This window comes from Mauremys reevesii, linkage group 4, assembly GCF_016161935.1.
Source record: "Mauremys reevesii isolate NIE-2019 linkage group 4, ASM1616193v1, whole genome shotgun sequence".
Classification (NCBI taxonomy): Eukaryota; Metazoa; Chordata; order Testudines; family Geoemydidae; genus Mauremys; species Mauremys reevesii.
In genome coordinates this window covers 68,381,892-68,401,124 of record NC_052626.1, presented here as the reverse complement: position 1 = coordinate 68,401,124, position 19,233 = coordinate 68,381,892, and the positions used below count along the sequence as shown (strand labels likewise).

Below are 19,233 nucleotides of genomic sequence, written 5' to 3'. Positions count from 1 at the left end.
TCAGAATATGAGAGGAATAAAAACATTATGAAATATTAAGATACAAATTGTTATATCAGTTTAGATCAGTGATCCATCAAATGTGGTATCCTGCATTCAGTAGTGGCCTGTGCCTAATGCTTAAAGGGAAGGAACCATAATTCTTCCCACCCTGCTTCCAAAATCTCACTCCATAAAGAACCTCACCGCTGTGCAATGCTTTCCTTTGGTGTGGTGGGAACTCCTACCTGGCCTCTGCAGCAAGGAGTTTATACCCTGGAGCATGAAAATTGATTCCTCCTATCTTAGCAAACACTGTTACTACACGTATTGCTATTGGTCATGAAATGATCCACCCACTCTTTTAAAGCCAGCATTTAACTCGATGGCCTCATGTTGCAGTGAATTCTGATGGCTAACACCACAGTGCATGTACACCCCTTTATTTGTTTTCAGTTTAAATCTTCCGTTCATTTCACCAAGTGACCTGTTATATTTATGGAATTATTCTCTTCATAATCTTAAATACCTCATCTAAATTACCTCTAACTCATTCCCTTTTCATCTGAGTAATCCTAGTGTTTGCATATGTCAATCCCACAGTAACTCTGTTTTCATTAACTTTATGTGGACCTTTTCAATCTCAGTGAATGTATGGCTTAGTAAATGGCTGTGTTGTCCGGACACAGAGAACTGTGTGGCTGTCATCATGTTAAACTGATGCCTGTAGTATACAATGAATGTTCAATCTTGAACTCTTTTTCTAAATAAGTTCCAGCAACAATCAGAAAACCCACTTACCAAAGATCACTTTTCTGCTTGACTATTGTTCTTCTCGGGTAGTTGAGATCACTCAGCCTCATGCTCCGTTCCAGCATTTGAGGCAGAGTGTACTGGCCTTAAAATGCACAGCCTGTTCTGCTTGTGGTCCAATCCTGTATTCTGTACTTACATGCCACAGCCTGAAAAGGCTGTTAGATAGCTTGGTGAAATGGTTAAGCAAGACTTAATACATATAGCTTTGGTACCTGTTGCATCCCACTGCATGTTTGTGTGTGTGTAAAATTTACTACATTTTCTTTTGCCTGATGTAAAAATATAAGGTAAATATACAGTGTTACCGTGTGATATGCATTTCACGGACCATGGCTCTGTCTCATTGAGAGTCACACTTGTAGTTTGAAGCTAAGTTAGTGAAAGAGCCACTATCATTATTTTCTGTACAAGACCTAACTTGGTGAGGAAACTGAGCTGTCACCCTGACAATACCAAGCACTGCAACTCTTTAGTTTGGATTCATTTGTGGCAGTTATGTCCTGGCTTGCATTATAGTCAGTGAAAAGCCCTACTGCCTCCTGGAGTGATCCAGGTGGGATTGTATCTCCCTCCTGGAGCTTTTGGGGTGCGCAAGACAGGTCAAGGGGGTGTTAAATTATCCTCCTGGGAACGTTTAGCTCACTTAGCTTGCATGTGCATTGCACTTGCATCTGCCTGACAGGTGCACCAGGATTCCACAGCATTTTGGTCCACAGAGGACAGGGAGTGCTGGAAGGAAGACAATTTTAGACTTCAGAGAAAGAGAGACAGTTCTTGGGAAAGGCCATCTTCCTGCCACCTAGTACAAAGTTATGTGAAGTAGTAGAGGCAGAGGCGGTGCCAGTAGGTGGATGGATAGCAGGAGATGGGACCACAGTGGGGCAGAGATGTGTGGTGGGGGTGGCAGGGTAGTCAGCAATAGTGAATGGGGCTTTGGGTTCTTTGGTAATTTTTAAAAATGAAATTGCTCTGTTTGCCAATTCACTTTCTTTACTCAACACTACCTTGGATGGTGAACACTGAATGCTTTGGTAAACTGGATTGTGAGGTTGTTAGTTTCACTGTAATGTGTGTAAATTCCTCTCTCAAATGTGCTCAAATGCTGTTGTGTTACTGCATGGAGCAAACACTCTCCAAACATACCAGACGTCCCTTTGCTTTCTAGACAGGGGTAAAGTAGCCTCCTGATTCAACAGGTTCACTACACTTCACTCTTCTTGGATGTGATTTTGAGTTGCAGTCAAGAGGGGAACTGTCGATCTGCAGAAGTACCCTCTGCCCCAGCAACCCTAATCCTGGCCCAGTGCAAAGTGGGAGGGCCTGGAAAGTGGGCCCACCTTGCACTCATCCCACAGTGGTGGCTTCTGTCTTGTGGGTCTGGGCACAGCTCCCTACTTTGGGAATTGTGACCTGCAACCCGGGGTAACAGAGCCACTCAGGTTTGGCACTCATACTTTCATGATTTTTGTGGGTGCAACTGAACCAGGGATCTGATTTTCCCCTCTTTGCCCAGTGCTAGAATCCTGCCCCCCGCCCCGCCACCCAGTGTTACTAAATGCTAATGTTATGGTAGGCCTCTAATTGTCTCCACAGTTAGATTGCTTATGCACTTCAAGCACAGACCTGTGCACTGGCAAGGAGAAAAAGGACAATGATAAAAATATAACAAATCCCTTAAGTCCATCAATAACTTGGCTTGTCTAGCTCAATATAAATGAGGTATAAAATTGTTACTGTTACACCATTAGCCTACTTCAAATGCAAAGACCCAAAGAACCTTCCATCAGGTAAACCTTGAACATCTCTCCTGAGGACATGGACATGTAAATAAATCGCACGCATGTCTTCGAGACACACAGTGGAGCACTTGACTAAATTCAATGTGGTAACCAAAAATGTGGAATAGCAAAAAATCTGGCAATGGTGAGCTGTGGAGCTGGTAAATAACGAGCTTGTTGTCTCACACCCCAGTTAGAGCTCTCAAGAGGTTCTTATGTTGCTTGCATTTAGCAAGAGCGTAAATGAAACCCCTGTTGGCCTTGGCAGATATTGGCCTCTTCCATGACCTTGTTTGAATGAAACAAAAAGTCATTGGTGGAACAAAATTTCATTGCTATGAACTTGTTTGAAAGAAAAGGGCAATTCTCTCAATTGGGTAATTGGATCACCATCCCAAGTGCCCTTGGGCTTATATCAAATATAGAAGAAGGGGATTAATAACTTCAGTGTGTAAACGGACTTCAGGCAGGTTCCAACTGTAACATTTCACTCACAGGAGCTCTGGGGCATAAAAACAGGTCTCTTCTGAGTGCTTGAAGTGTTCTTTATGAAATGCAGGAAGGGCTGTAAACTAGAATCCTTGTCATTGTGCAGTGTCAAGTTTGAATTCTGTAGTTAATGGAATATGTGAGCTCCTCCTTGATGGGGGGCGGAGTTTATGAACTGTGCATTAGCAGGGCCAACTGGAATGGACTAAAATGAGATAAATTGTACTTTCCTTTCAAATCCTGGTTATTGCTTCATTGTGCAGCAAATTGACAAGGTTTGTGGAAGGGTCTTCTCGGTGGAAGGCTAAGCTTTGCTTCATGCACAAAATGGGGAAGTGAATCTCTGAGTCAATCTCTGCCCTGCCCCTGTACAGAGAAATCTGGGGACCCTCAGATAAGGCTCCCCGCTCATGTCAGCTCAGATTGAAGCACAAGGGAAACAACAATCTCTGTGATCAAAGCCCAAACTATAAAACCATAAAGGGCTTTGCTGATCAAATCCAACACTGAATTGCACCCACCCAGGAGTGAATTAGAAACTAGTGCAGTCTGAATGATTTGAAACCCAACCCCCCCCAACAGCCACACGCAGTCTTCTGACTTGCTCCAGAGACTTCTCAGGACTCGGGTCTGTGGACTTGCCCAGGGTATGGGTCCAAGCCTGCGTCCTGTTGTGGCATGGGGCCAAGCTAACTCGTTTTCCGGTGTGGATGTTGTTGAAGACTGGATCGCCAGGCTTGTGTCTGGAGAGTCCTCCTACACTATCCCACATCTCCAAAAACCCACCAGTCTGGTTTGGGGTCGAAACCTACATTTTGCATGAATCCATTATTAGCAATTTTCTTAAAACTTGATCCAAGCACTAACCATAATACCATAATCAGGTCTTGGCCTGGACTAGTAGAGTATATGCTGCAGTCTCTGAGGAGCCCTTGATGGAAAGCTGCTATCCATTAGTGGAGACCCCTGGGGAGGGCAACAGTGGAGATATCTCCATCCTTCTGTTGGGGCACTGCCATTTTTGCTGGATCAGGGAGGTGCAATTTTGCACGTGCATTTACTGGTCAAGGTCTATCTGGCACAATGAGTTTGCCGTATGGAACGTGGCTAGATGGTTGCAAATCCCAGTGCTTACACAGAATAAAAAACAGAGAATTAAAGACGAAGCCACCATACTTCTCCCACCTTCAGTATCTAACTATAGAGAAAGCAGCAAAGAATCCTGTGGCACCTTATAGACTAACAGACGTTTTGCAGCATGAGCTTTCGTGGGTGAATGCCCACTTCGTCGGATGCAAGAGTGGAAATTTCCAGGGGCAGGTAAATATAAGCAAGCAAGAAGCAGGCTAGAGATAACGAGGTTAGATCAATCAGGGAGGATGAGGCCCTGTTCTACCAGTTGAGGTGTGAAAACCAAGGGAGGAGAAACTGGTTCTGTAGTTGGCAAGCCATTCACAGTCTTTGTTTAATCCTAAACTGATGGTGTCAAATTTGCAAATGAACTGAAGCTCAGCAGTTTCTCTTAGAAGTCTGGTCTTAAAGTTTTTTTGCTGGAGGATGGCCACCTTAAGATCTGCTATTGTGTGGCCAGGGAGGTTGAAGTGTTCTCCTACAGGTTTTTGTATATTGCCATTCCTAATATCTGATTTGTGTCCATTTATCCTTTTCCTTAGAGACTGTCCAGTTTGGCCGATGTACATAGCAGAAGGGCATTGCTGGCATATGATGGCATATATTACATTGGTGGATGTGCAGGTGAATGAACCGGTGATGGTGTGGCTGATCTGGTTAGGTCCTGTGATGGTGTTGCTGGTGTAGATATGTGGGCAGAGTTGGCATTGAGGTTTGTTGCATGGATTGGTTCCTGAGCTAGAGTTACTATGGTGCAGTGTGCAGTTACTGGTGAGAATATGCTTCAGGTTGGCAGGTTGTCTGTGGGCGAGGACTGGCCTGCCACCCAAGGCCTGTGAAAGTGTGGGATCATTGTCCAGGATGGGTTATAGATCCCTGATGATGCGTTGGAGGGGCTTTAGCTGGGGACTGTATGTGATGGCCAGTGGAGTCCTGTTGGTTTCTTTCTTGGGTTTGTCTTGCAGTAGGAGGCTTCTGGGTACACGTCCGGCTCTGTTGATCTGTTTCCTTATTTCCTCGTGTGGGTACTGTAGTTTTGAGAATGCTTGGTGGAGATTTTCTAGGTGTTGGTCTCTGTCTGCGGGGTTAGAGCAGATACGGTTGTACCTCAGTGCTTGGCTGTAGACAATGGATCTTGTGGTGTGTCCGGGATGGAAGCTGGAGGCATGAAGGAAGGCATAGCGGTCGGTAGGTTTTCGGTATAGGGTGGTGTTAATGTGACCATCACTTATTAGCACCGTGGTGTCTAGGAAGTGGACCTCCCGTGTAGATTGGTCCAGGCTGAGGTTGATGGAGGGGTGGAAGCTGTTGAAATCATGGTGGAATTTTTCCAGAGTGTCCTTCTCATGGGTCCAGATGATGAAGATGTCATCAATGTAGCGTAGGTAGAGAAGGGGTGTGAGTGGACGGGAGCTGAGGAAGTGTTGTTCCAGGTCGGCCATAAAAATATTGGCATATTGTGGGGCCATGCGGGTGCCCATAGCAGTGCCACTGATCTGGAGATACATATTGTCATCAAATTTGAAATAGTTGTGTGTGAGGATAAAGGCACAGAGCTCAGCAACCAATAGTTGTGTGTGAGGATAAAGGCACAGAGCTCAGCAACCAGTTGTGCTGTGGCATCATCAGGAATACTGTTCCTGACAGCTTGTATTCCATCAGTGTGTGGGATGTTTGTGTAGAGAGCCTCTACATCCATGGTGGCTAGGATGGTGTTTTCTGGAAGGTCACCAATGCATGGTAGTTTCCTCAGGAAATCAGTAGTGTCACGGAGATAGCTGGGAGTGCTGGTGGCGTAGGGTCTGAGCAGAGAGTCCACATATCCAGACAGTCCTTCAGTGAGAGTTCCAATGCCCGAGATGATGGGGCGTCCAGGATTTCCGGGTTTGTGGATCTTGGGTAGTAGATAGAATAACCCTGGTCGGGGCTCTAAGGGTATGTTGATATGTTCTGGTGTTAGTGTAGGGAGTGTCCTGAGTAGATGGTGCAGTTTCTTAGTGTATTCCTCTGTGGGATCTGAGGGAAGTAGCCTGTAAAATTTGGTATTGGAGAGTTGTCTGGCGGCCTCCTTCTGGTAGTCAGACCTGTTCATGATGACAACAGCACCTCCTTTATCAGCCTCTTAGATTAGAAACTGCACCATCTACTCAGATCCATTGTCTACAGCCAAGCACTGAGGTACAACCGTATCTGCTCTAACCCCGCAGACAGAGACCAACACCTAGAAAATCTCCACCAAGCATTCTCAAAACTACAGTACCCACACGAGGAAATAAGGAAACAGATCAACAGAGCCAGACGTGTACCCAGAAGCCTCCTACTGCAAGACAAACCCAAGAAAGAAACCAACAGGACTCCACTGGCCATCACATACAGTCCCCAGCTAAAGCCCCTCCAACGCATCATCAGGGATCTACAACCCATCCTGGACAATGATCCCACACTTTCACAGGCCTTGGGTGGCAGGCCAGTCCTCGCCCACAGACAATCTGCCAACCTGAAGCATATTCTCACCAGTAACTGCACACTGCACCATAGTAACTCTAGCTCAGGAACCAATCCATGCAACAAACCTCGATGCCAACTCTGCCCACATATCTACACCAGCAACACCATCACAGGACCTAACCAGATCAGCCACACCATCACCGGTTCATTCACCTGCACATCCACCAATGTAATATATGCCATCATATGCCAGCAATGCCCTTCTGCTATGTACATCGGCCAAACTGGACAGTCTCTAAGGAAAAGGATAAATGGACACAAATCAGATATTAGGAATGGCAATATACAAAAACCTGTAGGAGAACACTTCAACCTCCCTGGCCACACAATAGCAGATCTTAAGGTGGCCATCCTCCAGCAAAAAAACTTTAGGACCAGACTTCTAAGAGAAACTGCTGAGCTTCAGTTCATTTGCAAATTTGACACCATCAGTTTAGGATTAAACAAAGACTGTGAATGGCTTGCCAACTACAGAACCAGTTTCTCCTCCCTTGGTTTTCACACCTCAACTGGTAGAACAGGGCCTCATCCTCCCTGATTGATCTAACCTCGTTATCTCTAGCCTGCTTCTTGCTTGCTTATATTTACCTGCCCCTGGAAATTTCCACTCTTGCATCCGACGAAGTGGGCATTCACCCACGAAAGCTCATGCTGCAAAACGTCTGTTAGTCTATAAGGTGCCACAGGATTCTCTGCTGCTTTTACAGAACCAGACTAACACGGCTACCTCTCTGATACTTAACTATAGAGAGATGGGCTAGTGCTGACATAGCAGAAACAGGACAGCAATTGTCATCTACACAAAAGAATAAGAGGGGCTAACAGTCAGTCTGACAAATATACGGTATTGATGACTTTCATCTTTTCTAGAGTTAGGCCTGAAAATAAATCCCAGGTCCAAGCATCCCTGAACGAGAAGCCAATTCAGAGCCACACACCACATGAACTGGCAGCTTTCCTTTGACTGTTTGGAAATGAAGTCTTCATTACCCCATTTTCTCTTGTACTTATTAAAACTGTGATGCATAGAGAAGTTCCAGGCAGTTGAGAAATAATGGAGTCTGTCATTGGATCTGCCTGGTGGCTGCAACTTACCAGTGAGATAACCCAGCTCATCCGGTAGCCCAATACAGAGAAGGCTCCTCGGAATTCTAAAAACGTACTCGCCACCTCTTTCCATGAAGCTAAGGGTTTTTCTTTTAAAAGTGATTTACTAGTGTAGTTTATAAACATCTCCTTAGATTAAAACTGTATCAATTTGGCTGGCAGTCTGAAAGTTCAAAATAATACCACTTTGCCCCTCTTAAGCCATAGTTCATCCAAGGATCTCAAGGCACTTTAAAGACATTAACGAATGAAGCCTCACAACACCCCTGTGCGATACTTCAAGGAAGGATTATTATCCCCATTTTACAGAGGGACAAACTGAGACACACAATGGTTAATTCCTTGAAAAGGGCCACATGTAAATCATTGGTAAAAATTACAATAGAACTCAGGAATCCTTGGTCCTAGTTTCTCTTCCTTAACCACTGAATAAATCCCAGGAATAAACTGTGAAAGCTATTTGAGACGGTCTATAAATTACATAGGCTCTTCTCTGAGATATCTGGTACTTTCTTCTACAGGTGGGTCAGAAATGAGAGATGCAATGAAGTATTGATTGATGTTCAGTCCAGGCACACATTCTAGTATTTTGACAGTATTAATAATTAATCAACTAAAAAAAACCCCACAAATTTCAAGTACTTAAAATGGCCTCTGCCCCAGGGTGGTAGACACATAAACTGTGCTGCAAAGGTTACTCTGCGTCTTTCCTACACGTCCCAGAGTACTGCACGCTCATTACCTTTCATTGTCTTGTCTGCTTCCTACCACCCTTTATTAGTTCCAGCCAGTCTTCTGCCATTATTCCACAATCTAGCTTGACCCTCAAACTTCATCTGTAGTGCAGAGATGCCCTATGCCCTTTCACTTCCTCCCACTGACCTGCCTTATCCCTGCCACCCCTCCCTCAACTGCAGTATTCTCCCTCTGTCCTACCCAATACACTCCCTTGTGCAGGCTTGGCTCCTTCTCTTAACCATTGCGGTTCCCGGCCAATGGGAGCTGCAGGGGCGGCGCTTGTGTTGGGGGCAGCCTGCGGAGCCCCTTGGCTGCCCCTACTTGTAGGAGCCAGAGTGGAGACATGCTGCTGCTTCCGGGAGCTGCGCGGAGCCACAGCACGCATGGAGTGGGGCAAGCCCTGAACCCCACTCCCCAGCAGAAGCTCAAGGGCCAGATTAAAATGTCTGAAAGGCCAGATGCGGCTCCCAAGCCGTAGTTTGCCTACCCCTGCCTTAACCCTTTCAGAAGTCAAAACGACTGATGTTTGTGCAAACTTTAGAATATTGACTGGACTTTAAATGCAACAGAAAGGAATCAGATGTTTATGATGCTAAAATCCGTGGTAATCTACATGCTTCAAAAACTGAATTGCTGGGGAGAGGGGCTGGAAAGAGCTGAATTTATTGCTGGCGTGCATAGGTGTGCGCGGCATATTTCATTAGGGTGTGCACCCAGGGAATTTTTTTTTTAAAGGCGAACATCATAAAGGTTGGGGTGCAGGAGGGAGTGCAGGGTGTCTGAGGGGGTGTGGTGTGCAGGAAGGGGCTCAGGGCAAGGGATTGGGGCAGAAGAGGGGTGCAGGGTGTATGGGGGGCTCAGGGCAGGGAGTTGGGGTGCAGGAGGGGTGTGAGGTGCAGGCAGGGGGCTTAGGGCAGGGAGTTGGGGTGCATTGGGGTGCAGGGTGCAGCGGGGGTCAAGGTGCAGGAGGGGTGTGGGGTGCGGCAGGGGGCTCAGGGAAAAGAGTTGGGAGGTGGGGTGCAGGAGGGGGCTCAGGGCAGGCAGTTGGGGTGCAGGCAGGGAGTTGGAGTGCAGGAGGGGTGCGAGGTACAGGCAGGGCAGGGAGTTGGGGGGCAGGGTGCAGGAGGGGTTCGGGCTCCAGCCCGACTCCCTGCCTGCCCGCCCTGGCCCCACGCCATGCCACACCGCTCACCATGTCCCTGTGCGGCCCCTGCGGGGGGTGGGGGGACACAGGGCTCCGCGCGCTGCCCTAGCCACACCTCCAGGTACCTCCCCCAACGCTTCCATTAGCTGCGGTTCCCCGTTCCCGGCCAATGGGAGCTGCGGGTGTGTGTGTGTGTGGAGCAATGCACGGAGCCCTCTGCCCCAGCTGGGGCCCCAGGGACGTAATGCCTGCCTGCCACTTCTGAGAGCGGTGCAGGGCCTGCAGCACCACAGGGGGCAAATCCCGCGGGCTGGATCCAAAGCCCTGAGGGGCGGGATCCAGCCTGCGGGCATTAGGGTGTGCCTGGGCACACCCAGCACACCCCGTGTGCACGCCTATGCTGGCGTGTCAGGTTGGGACATACGTAGGTCAGCAGCTTAATCTCAGTGCAGCCACTTAAAATCCACTTTTTCCCCTCCCTACCCCACCCCGCACGCATTGGGTTGGCAACTACAGACAAACAATATTGTCTTGTTAGGGGATTTTCCATAGACTCCGCCAGTCCCCCCCACCCCCCTAACCTCCTTTTACCCAGGAGATGTTTGGTCTGAACAGGGTACATGATTCACCACCCCTCTGGGATGAGGCATGGTTTGCTGCTGATCTCATGCAGTTTATCTTTCACTGGGCATATCTTGTTTTACTGGATTGTTTGAGGCAGTTTTGTACTCAGAAATTACATCACTGATAAAATCGCTTAAGGAGAATGTCTGCTCTACTGCAGGACACAAAATAATATGGAACTTTTGCTGCAGGTTGGATGCTAAAGCCGAGCGAAGTGAGTCATTTAATCAACTACAAAAGCCATTTAGTACAAAAGGGTGTCTGGCTCCATGGATGTTATGCAGTATCACCTTGGGTTGTGACTCCTTTGGGTCTAACAAAATGAGTAGGTTTGGGCTCAGCTATTACTTTGAATGGGAAACCTCCAAGGAAAGGCAGGATATTGCAGAAAATGATGTATGTGAATTCAGAGCCAGCCTTTGGGCCCTGTGAAGCCTGTAACTGCAGACCCCGTTTATTTGTGGGAAGAAGAATCTCAGCTTTCATTTTTTGAAAAAATATGTGGCCCTTTACCTTACAAAGGGAGCTTTGAAAACGTAACTAATAAAAACTGATTGCTATGGTAGAAAGATGCAAACAGCTGGTCTCCACTGCTACAGCAGGCAGCTAGTGGACCTAAAGATACTCACATGCATATTTTATGAGAAATAAATCAGTTAAATTCAGTGTGTAACGGAAAAAAATCATCTCATTAACTACTTCTAAAATCTATAAGCCAGCTCTGTGCCCAGCAGTGTGATAATTGTACACAGGAACTGGTTATGTTTGGGTTGGGGAATGGCAAAACATTGTCCCATGGGCCTGGCTGAATGTGCCAAGGCTGTCTTTATGTGCATCCATAAGTAGCACTCTTCTCTCTGAGTCAGAACTGAGCTAGCGTTTGTCCTCCAGTATGGAGTCAGGGGCAGCATTGCTGCTGGGAATGCCATCTTTTGGAAGAGAAGCAAAGCTGAGGTCCTAAACCTTTCTGATCATTAAAGAATCTGTGGCACTTGCTACAAGAATAGAGTAGAGAGGTTTTAGCCTCAGAGCCCTGGCCCCTGGTTTGGGTAATTGAGCTGTGTGAAATGTTTGCCAGAAAACCCAAAGGCACACACAACTTGCCTGCATTTGGAGTTCATTATAAATACATCCCAAGTTCATCAAAGGGCTCATTTAAAGGTCACAGACATTTCAAGAATACTTGGGCCAGTTTGTGGTTTTTCAGTTTTATATAGTTTTGATTCAGTCTAGGTGAAACTCTGTTTTTTCCAGAGCATTCAAACCTGAAACTCAGGGGGGTTAAACCCTGCAGGATCAAAAGAACAACAGAAAATGTGCACAAACCCTGCAAAATAGGATTGCCAAGTTTTGCCTAGCAATGAGCCAGCAAAGGGACTTCTACCGCTAGGGGTTACTCATAATCGTTGTGTTGGTATGGTGGAAATCTTGCTTTAACCAAAATTTTATTTGCTAAGCGGGTGTTCACAGTTAGGGAGTGACCATTAGCATAGATTTCACTGTCCATTTTTCTGACATAAAGTCTTCCTGTTATTTCAACTGGATACAATATGATATGTCACTTCCCATCCCAAACTGCTAAGTGGTGTTGCTCTAAGTTAAACTGCTGCAGTCCAGCCTAGAATACAGTATCTACATTTCAATGAAGGACAATTGATTGCAATGCATAGTTTACAAAATGCTTAAGAATCTTTAACAATTAAAGATGTTACAATGTATGAATGTTTGGTTTTGTATTATTTTTATTATCACCATTCCGGTTTGACAAGGAAACTTCAAGTCAGCCTATCACATAAACCTAAAAGGTATCCTTCTGCTTGGAGGCAGGGCAAGGATGGAGTTAAGAGAGCTAGTGCTCCAACGAAATAATTGCAATTCCATTAATTTAGTGATTTTAGTAAAAGCATTTGCTCAGTTCACAAGCAAAAAACTACAAAAAAAGGACTTGATAGTTATTAAATATTAATTATTGGTATTGAAGAATAATTACTTGAATACCAGTGCTATGTCAGGGGGAAAATGAGATTAGTTCCATAACAATTATGATCCTTGCTCATATGCACAGAGTTGAATCATACACCAAATTTAAAATGGGAAGGAACTTGCCTCACAGCACATTGGTAATGTCCCCAATTTTTCCACAATCCTTCAGTAAATATCTCTGGGTTCTCTCATCCTGAAAGCATTAGGTACGTTTATATAAATATTAACGTTATGCATTTGGTATGTTACTATATTTTAACTATCCCTGATATGCTGCTAGATTTGGTTGGCCTGTTACAGGCTCGTTTTTTACAAGAGTCCCTTAAATTGTTCATTGTATCTGACTGCACAGTTCCATGTTGTAAATTAGCTCATATTTTTCCTTTATTGTTCCTGAAGGTGATGAGCTCTAGCTGACCTGAATTAGAGACAATGAAACAGTCACTCCTTAGCACACTGGGGTTCTGTTAAAATAACTATGGCTTTCCAGAGATTTCTTCTTCTATTTGGAAAAAACTGACAAAGTGGAATGCAACTAGAATATTGAAGATTAGCAGCCAATATATAGCTTAATCTCAAACGAGAAATTTCAGGATGACCACTAAACTATGTGTGGTTTTCTTATTGAGCCTTGGGCAAGATAAAGCGTCACTGGTCTAATTAAAGCCCCTCACATCCAGTACCTACTAGTCCCACTCTATCTGAAGTGAGAAAATACCATACAAGCATTTTACCCAAACCCAATAGTACCCAGCATGTATATACGCTCTGTAGTATTCTGAAGTTCTCATGTATGGTTATAGGTCACTTGTAAGTACTCTGGATCTCTTGGACAAGTTGCAGTACTTGGCAAAGCAGCTGAAGTTTTTTTTTTCTCTTGGGCTATGATTGATTTTGACTGAATCTGTTGCACTGCAGCATATAAACAGAGAGCACCTAATGCCATAAATTTGTACAGATCAGCAAACTGGGGAATTCTAGGAGACAGAGCTTGGCCCGTGATAGTTATGCCAGTTTAGGATTCCAGCTTCTGCACGGTGTGGTTGGCAGGGTGTTGAGGTCTGGCAGCTCTGAACTTGGGGCTGCATACCTATGTCCTGGAGTTGGTTCCCAAGAACTTCCTTTTGGACCCCAGTTTATATAGTGAAACTTGAGTCGTGCTTAGCTATACCTTAACCAATCATTTTACTAACCAATCTTAACATATTGTAACACAATTCTCTGACCAATCCTACCCCACCACTTTAATTGATTTACACCTAGCAAAATTAATTATGTAACAGACAGAAACAATGAAAGAACCAGAGACCATTCAGACAAACAATAGAGAAGTGGGGACCATAAAGACAAAACAATAAAGAAATGGGGATTTTACAACTATAACTATTGATGGGTTTCTGTGGTGTGGTGTGTAGTTGCTGGTGAGTATTTGCTTCAGGTTGGGGAGCTGTCTGTAAGCGAGGACTGGCCTGCCTCCCACCGTCTGTGAGAGTGAGGGATTGTTTTTCAGGATAGGTTGTAGATCGTTGATGATGTGCTGGAGAGATTTTAGCTGGTGGCTGTACGTGATGGTGAGTGGTTTTTTGTTATTTTCCTTGTTGGGCCAGTACCAGTAGTAGGTGATTTCTGGGTACGCATTTCGCTCTGTCAGTCTGTTTCCTCACTTCCCCAGGTGGGTATTGTAGTTTTAAGAATGCTTGATAAAGATCTTGTAGGTGTTTGTCTCTGTCTGAGGGATTGGAGCAAATTTGGTTCTATCTTAGGGCTTGGCTATAGACAATGGATCGTGTGATGTGTCCTGGATGGAAGCTGGAGGCATGTAGGTAAGTATAGCGGTCAGTAGGTTTCCAGTATAGGGTGGTGTTTATGTGACCATCACTTATTTGCACTGTAGTGTCCAGGAAGTGGATCTCTTGTGTGGACTGGTCCAGGCTAAGGTTGATGGTGGGGTGGAAACCACACCACAGAAACAGTAACCCAGGAACCAATTCCTGTAGCAAACCTCGTTGCCTACTCTGTCCCCATATCTACTCTAGTGACACCATCAGAGGACCCAACCACATCAGCCACACCATCAAGGGCTCATTCACCTGCACGTCTACTAATGTTATATATGCCATCATGTTCCAGTAATGCCCCTCTGCCATGTACATTGGCGAAACCAGACAGTCCCTATGTAAAAGAATAAATGGACACAAATCGGACATCAGGAATGGTAACATATAAAAGCCAGTAGGAGAACACTTCAATCTCCCTGGACATTCTGTAACAGATTTAAAAGTAGCTATACTTGAACAAAAAAACTTCAGAAACAGACTTGAAAGAGAAACAGCAAAACTCAAATTCATTTGCAAATTTAACACCATTAATTTGGGTTTGAATAGGGACTGGGAGTGGCTGTCTTATTACAAAAGCAGCTTTGCCTCTCCTGGAATTGAAACTTCCTCATCAATTATTGGGAGTGGACCACATCTACCTTGATCAAATTGTCCCTGTCAACACTAGTTCTCCACTTGTGAGGTAACTCCCTTCTCTTCATGTGTCATTATATAATGCCTGCATCTGTAATTTTCACTCCATGCATCTGAAGAAGTGAGGTTTTTTACCCACGAAAGCTTATGCCTAAAGAAATCTGTTAGTCTTTAAGGTGCCACCGGACTCCTTGGTGTATACAGACCAACACGGCTACCCCCTGATACTTGAACTATTGATAAGTGATGCTTGCCAGACAGAATGCTATCAAACTAATTTTTCTTTAACCACCTTAAGATCTGTTTCTCTATCTGGTGATGGTGGGTACTATTAGGACAGGATCGCCTTCTTAACTGCCTGATATTACATTGTTTTAATGTAATTTAGATGGAATGTGAGGATGTGACTTTTTGCTTCTTAGCTCATGGCTGCTGCTCTCCCAATATGGCTACAGACAAAGGTCTTAGGCCTTACAATATGGTTACAGGAAAAGGCCTTATCCTCCAAGCCCTGGCGGCTCCATTAAAATGGGGTCGCAACCCACTTTGGGGTCCCGACCCACAGTTTGAGAACCGCTGCACTAGTATATCCCTACAACTCCTATTGCACTCTGATAACTGCATGCATGTCTGTCTGAGGGCAAAAATGGGACCACTGTTTTGTAAGGATACATTTAACATTCTAATTTGAAATCCAAAACATCCCACCTGTGCCGAGTAAGCAAGGTAAGAATTGTAGTTTCAGACTTTTGATTGTTTGAAATTGTAACTTTAGTTGTAAGTTGTGCTTGATTTCCTTTGGGGTTTTGTTGTTTTAAAAGACAAGTTAAAAGTGATTAGCATTTTAATCTCTTCAGCGATTCTGCGGTTTATTTCCATAGTTGCGTCATTTCTTGAATATGCAACTGTGTAAGTTAATAGTGAACTAGTTATCTGGCTATAGCTTTATGCTAACTTCAGTATTATAAGCTAAATTTTACCATTGTTAGCGATGTGAGTGAGGGCAGAATTTAGCATTGTGTATTTGTTTTTCCATGGTCTCAAAATGTGGCCTAGGGGCTATTTCATACTGATCATGTGCAAAACCAATTTTTCAATCCCATATGTGACTCTTTTAATATTTTTACAAATTGGTTCAGAGACTAGTCTTCAGTCAGAACTAGATTACCAGATTTTAAGGCCAGAATGGACCATTATGATCATCTAGTCTGACCTGTCTAACACAGGCCATAGAACCTCACCCAGTAATTTCTGTATTGGGCTTGTAACTTCTGGCTGAGCTACAGCATCTTTTTAGAAAAAAAATCCAGTCTTGATTTAAAGACTTCAAGCAATAGAGAATCCACCACATCCCTAGGTAAGTTGTTCCAATAGAACCAGACACCTGGAAAGTCCCTGCTTCCAGCATAAGGGACTAATCCCGGAAATAATTACTACCACACATAATGTTTTCTCTCATGAATAGTCCCTCTGTAGTTAATGGGGTTATTCACAGCAGTAGGCACTATGCCAAGTAGCAATTTTCTCAGTCTGGGCCTAAGACTGTCAAGATGGCAGCTTCCAATTTCATGGCTAATTTTTACAATTGTATTTAAGGTACCTTAGAAATTAATGATTTTACTTTAATTTAGAATTACAGTAGTTGTAGTGATTACAGTATAATTTATATTACACTTCTGTATCACTCTGTGGCGTGGAACTGACTGCACTGTGGGAGAAATCTTCCCTGGGGAAGCTATAGTCAGAGGGAGTGCAGTGGAGAAGTATGTGATGACTGCATTGCAATAAATAAACTGCAGAGATACTGCATTGCCATCTGTCTTTGTTTTGTTAACTTGCTTGATCAGACACCACATTTTGCTAATCCCTAATAATGAATGTGAGCCAAACCTAGAGAGAAAAGCATCTGCATCTCTAGGTTAACAGACCATTCGGTCTGCATGCCAGTTAGACTGTAGCTTTTTCCAGAGCAGAATCTGCCAGCTGTGCCACGCTGGACTGTTTGCCATTCTTGTGGAGCCAGGTTCTGTTCTGCCTGCTGAAGACAGAGGTGGCGCTGTGCAAATGATCTCTGTGAATGAGGAAATGCCAAAGAGAGTGAACAGTTTGGATGTTCAAAAATTCCCTCTGCAAGGCTCTCCTTGGTACGTTGCTGTGCTGTAGCTATGACTTTGCCACGAGGCCACTCTCACATTCTTCCCTTCTACAGGTAGTGTCATTTTATAGTTGACAGCTGTTTCTTTGGGTCTGGTTAGGAGCAGTTGGCTCCTGCATCAGACCCCAGTCATTTTAAAGATAGCATTTCTCTGCCTTGCTCTGTTACCAAGAGAGGTACTGTAGAGAGGCACATTCCCTTTCATGTCTGGGAGGGGCTTGAACACAAACTGGCCTACTTCGGACCATCACAAATCTGAGCTCCAACATACAATCAAATTTTCACGGTCAAAGCCTATAGGAAATGGTTTGTTTTCTTCCATGTGCTGTCTAAAGCATCACCAAATCCAGTTTCTATATTAATTTCCAGGTCTTCTAAGGCCAGATGGTAAGTACCCCTGTCCCGTTTACTCAGCATCTTAAGAAAGCAGTTCCACCACAACACCGCTGCTCATACTTTCCCAGCGGGGCCAACGGGCATCTCTCTCCCTTTCCCTTCCCTTGACACATCTCTTCTGGTAGTTGGTTGACAATCTCAGGGACATCCTAATCCTGCCACTGGGTGCTGTGGACTAGCTGATTCCTCTCTCCTTCCCAGCAGGCTCTTCTTCTGCGCTGCCATCAGACAGGGATGTATAGAGCTGGAGGCAGCAGGGAAAGAGAGCAGGTCTGTTGAAGAGGGAGAAAAGCTATCTGCCACCTGCCTGATACTCTGTGATGATGCTGGTGAGAAACCCAAAGACACCTGCAGGAATCAGGAAGACGGGTTGCCGGGGGAGCAGGAGCAGGCAGGTCTAGTTAAATGCTTCAGATGAGCAATGCAGAGACAAATGAGAGATGCCCAGTTGAGGCTTGTTGGGGTCCCTTGAGACCTCTTCCATATGGTTCTCCAAGAACTCAATTTGACTCCAGTTTCATCAGGTTCCTTATGCCCAGGCCTATATGGCTGAGGAGAGGTGAGAGAGGAGGGGATTGGTTGAGAACGAGGCTAGGAGAAACTTGGGGAGGGGGAGTTTGGGGCCAAAATGTGGCCCTTGATAAAAGGGAGTGACCGGTTTATGCCATCTTCTGATACTTTGACACATTACAATCAAGGAAGAGAAAGGACTTTTTAAAGCACTCCTTAGTGTATGTCTCTAAGCTATGTAGACAAAGAAAATGCAGAATAATTTATAGCTGCATGACTGAAACGCCCAATGAACACATGAAGAACACTTCACCAGCAGCTGTGGGTTACAGCCATTGTTCCAGGACTGAGTTCCAGCGAGTGTAGTCACATGCTGCACGCTCTCCTCAATTCACAAGACAAATGAATGACAGATCCGAAATACTTAGGCCCTAGCAGACTGAAAAAATAAATCCTTCCAATGGGATGTCTGTCTTTCCTTCTAGGCTGTTGCCATCGTTCTGGTGTTACCGATATTTCCACAACTATCTTAATGCTCTGACCTAACTTTATATTATTATTATTTGTTTAACAGTACTGTCTAACAGTTCCAAATGATACTAGGGCACCATTGTGCCAGGCACTGTGCAAACACATCATAAGAGACAATCCCTGCCCCAAAGAATTTACAATCTAAATAGACAAGACAGACAAAAGATAGGAGGGCAAACAGAGGGAGAGAAGTGTAAGACTGTGAAAATTCAAACCTTGGCCTCTTTGTTGAGACTGCCAACATGAAGCTATGCATGGTAGTAGTTTTTGCAATGTGGACATATACCTCCAGGAAGCAGACTGAAACCCCAAAGTCATCTCACCTAAGCCACCTCACAGCTGTTAAATGGTAACTGTCTATCAATATTAATATCTTTTTTGAGAGCTTTGATCAGGGCAAGATTTGAAATAGGGTCCCTCGAAGGGAGAACTAAGATATATCCCTCGTCCATAGTAAGACTTTGCTCATACATCTGAAGTTGGTATGACCTTCATCCCTCTGTTGGCTTTATGCCAATGGAGTAAATATTGGAGTTCTACTTTTTATCTGTGATTTTTCTCAAGTACTTTCTCATGTTGTTGGCTCAGTACCATGCCATGAGTTCCACTTGGAAAGCATGCTTCGGATTCCACTGGGACTGTGCCACTCCCTTTTTGCTCAAGTTATTTCATTATACAGTTCTGGCCAGTGTGAAGAATTTTGAGTGTTTTAACAGAACGTACTGCCTAAGGCAGGTCAGATAGCTGCAGAGGTAGTATATTGTGTTACTCTTTAGGCACAGCACACAACATGAACTTGGCCATAGTGCTCCTTTGTAGAAACAAGAAGTCAGATGGTGTTATTCATGCCAAGAAAGAATGATGAGGTCACTG

At 44.7% G+C, this 19,233-nt stretch overlaps 1 protein-coding gene across 25 annotated transcripts in view; it reads left to right on the top strand.

Moving 5' to 3' along the window:
- The window catches only part of RAD51B (RAD51 paralog B), a 723,435-nt gene that overhangs the window by 361,035 nt on the left and 343,167 nt on the right, over nucleotides 1–19,233 (top strand). The window contains exon 10 of one of the 25 annotated variants that reach the window (XM_039533746.1): nucleotides 17,524–17,604. The exons of the other annotated variants lie outside the window; for them this stretch is intronic. Coding sequence (XP_039389680.1) covers nucleotides 17,524–17,561 — 38 coding nt within the window. The 3' untranslated portion in view covers nucleotides 17,562–17,604. Of the gene's footprint in view, nucleotides 1–17,523; nucleotides 17,605–19,233 lie in introns of those variants that run through there. 25 annotated transcript variants of the gene reach the window in all.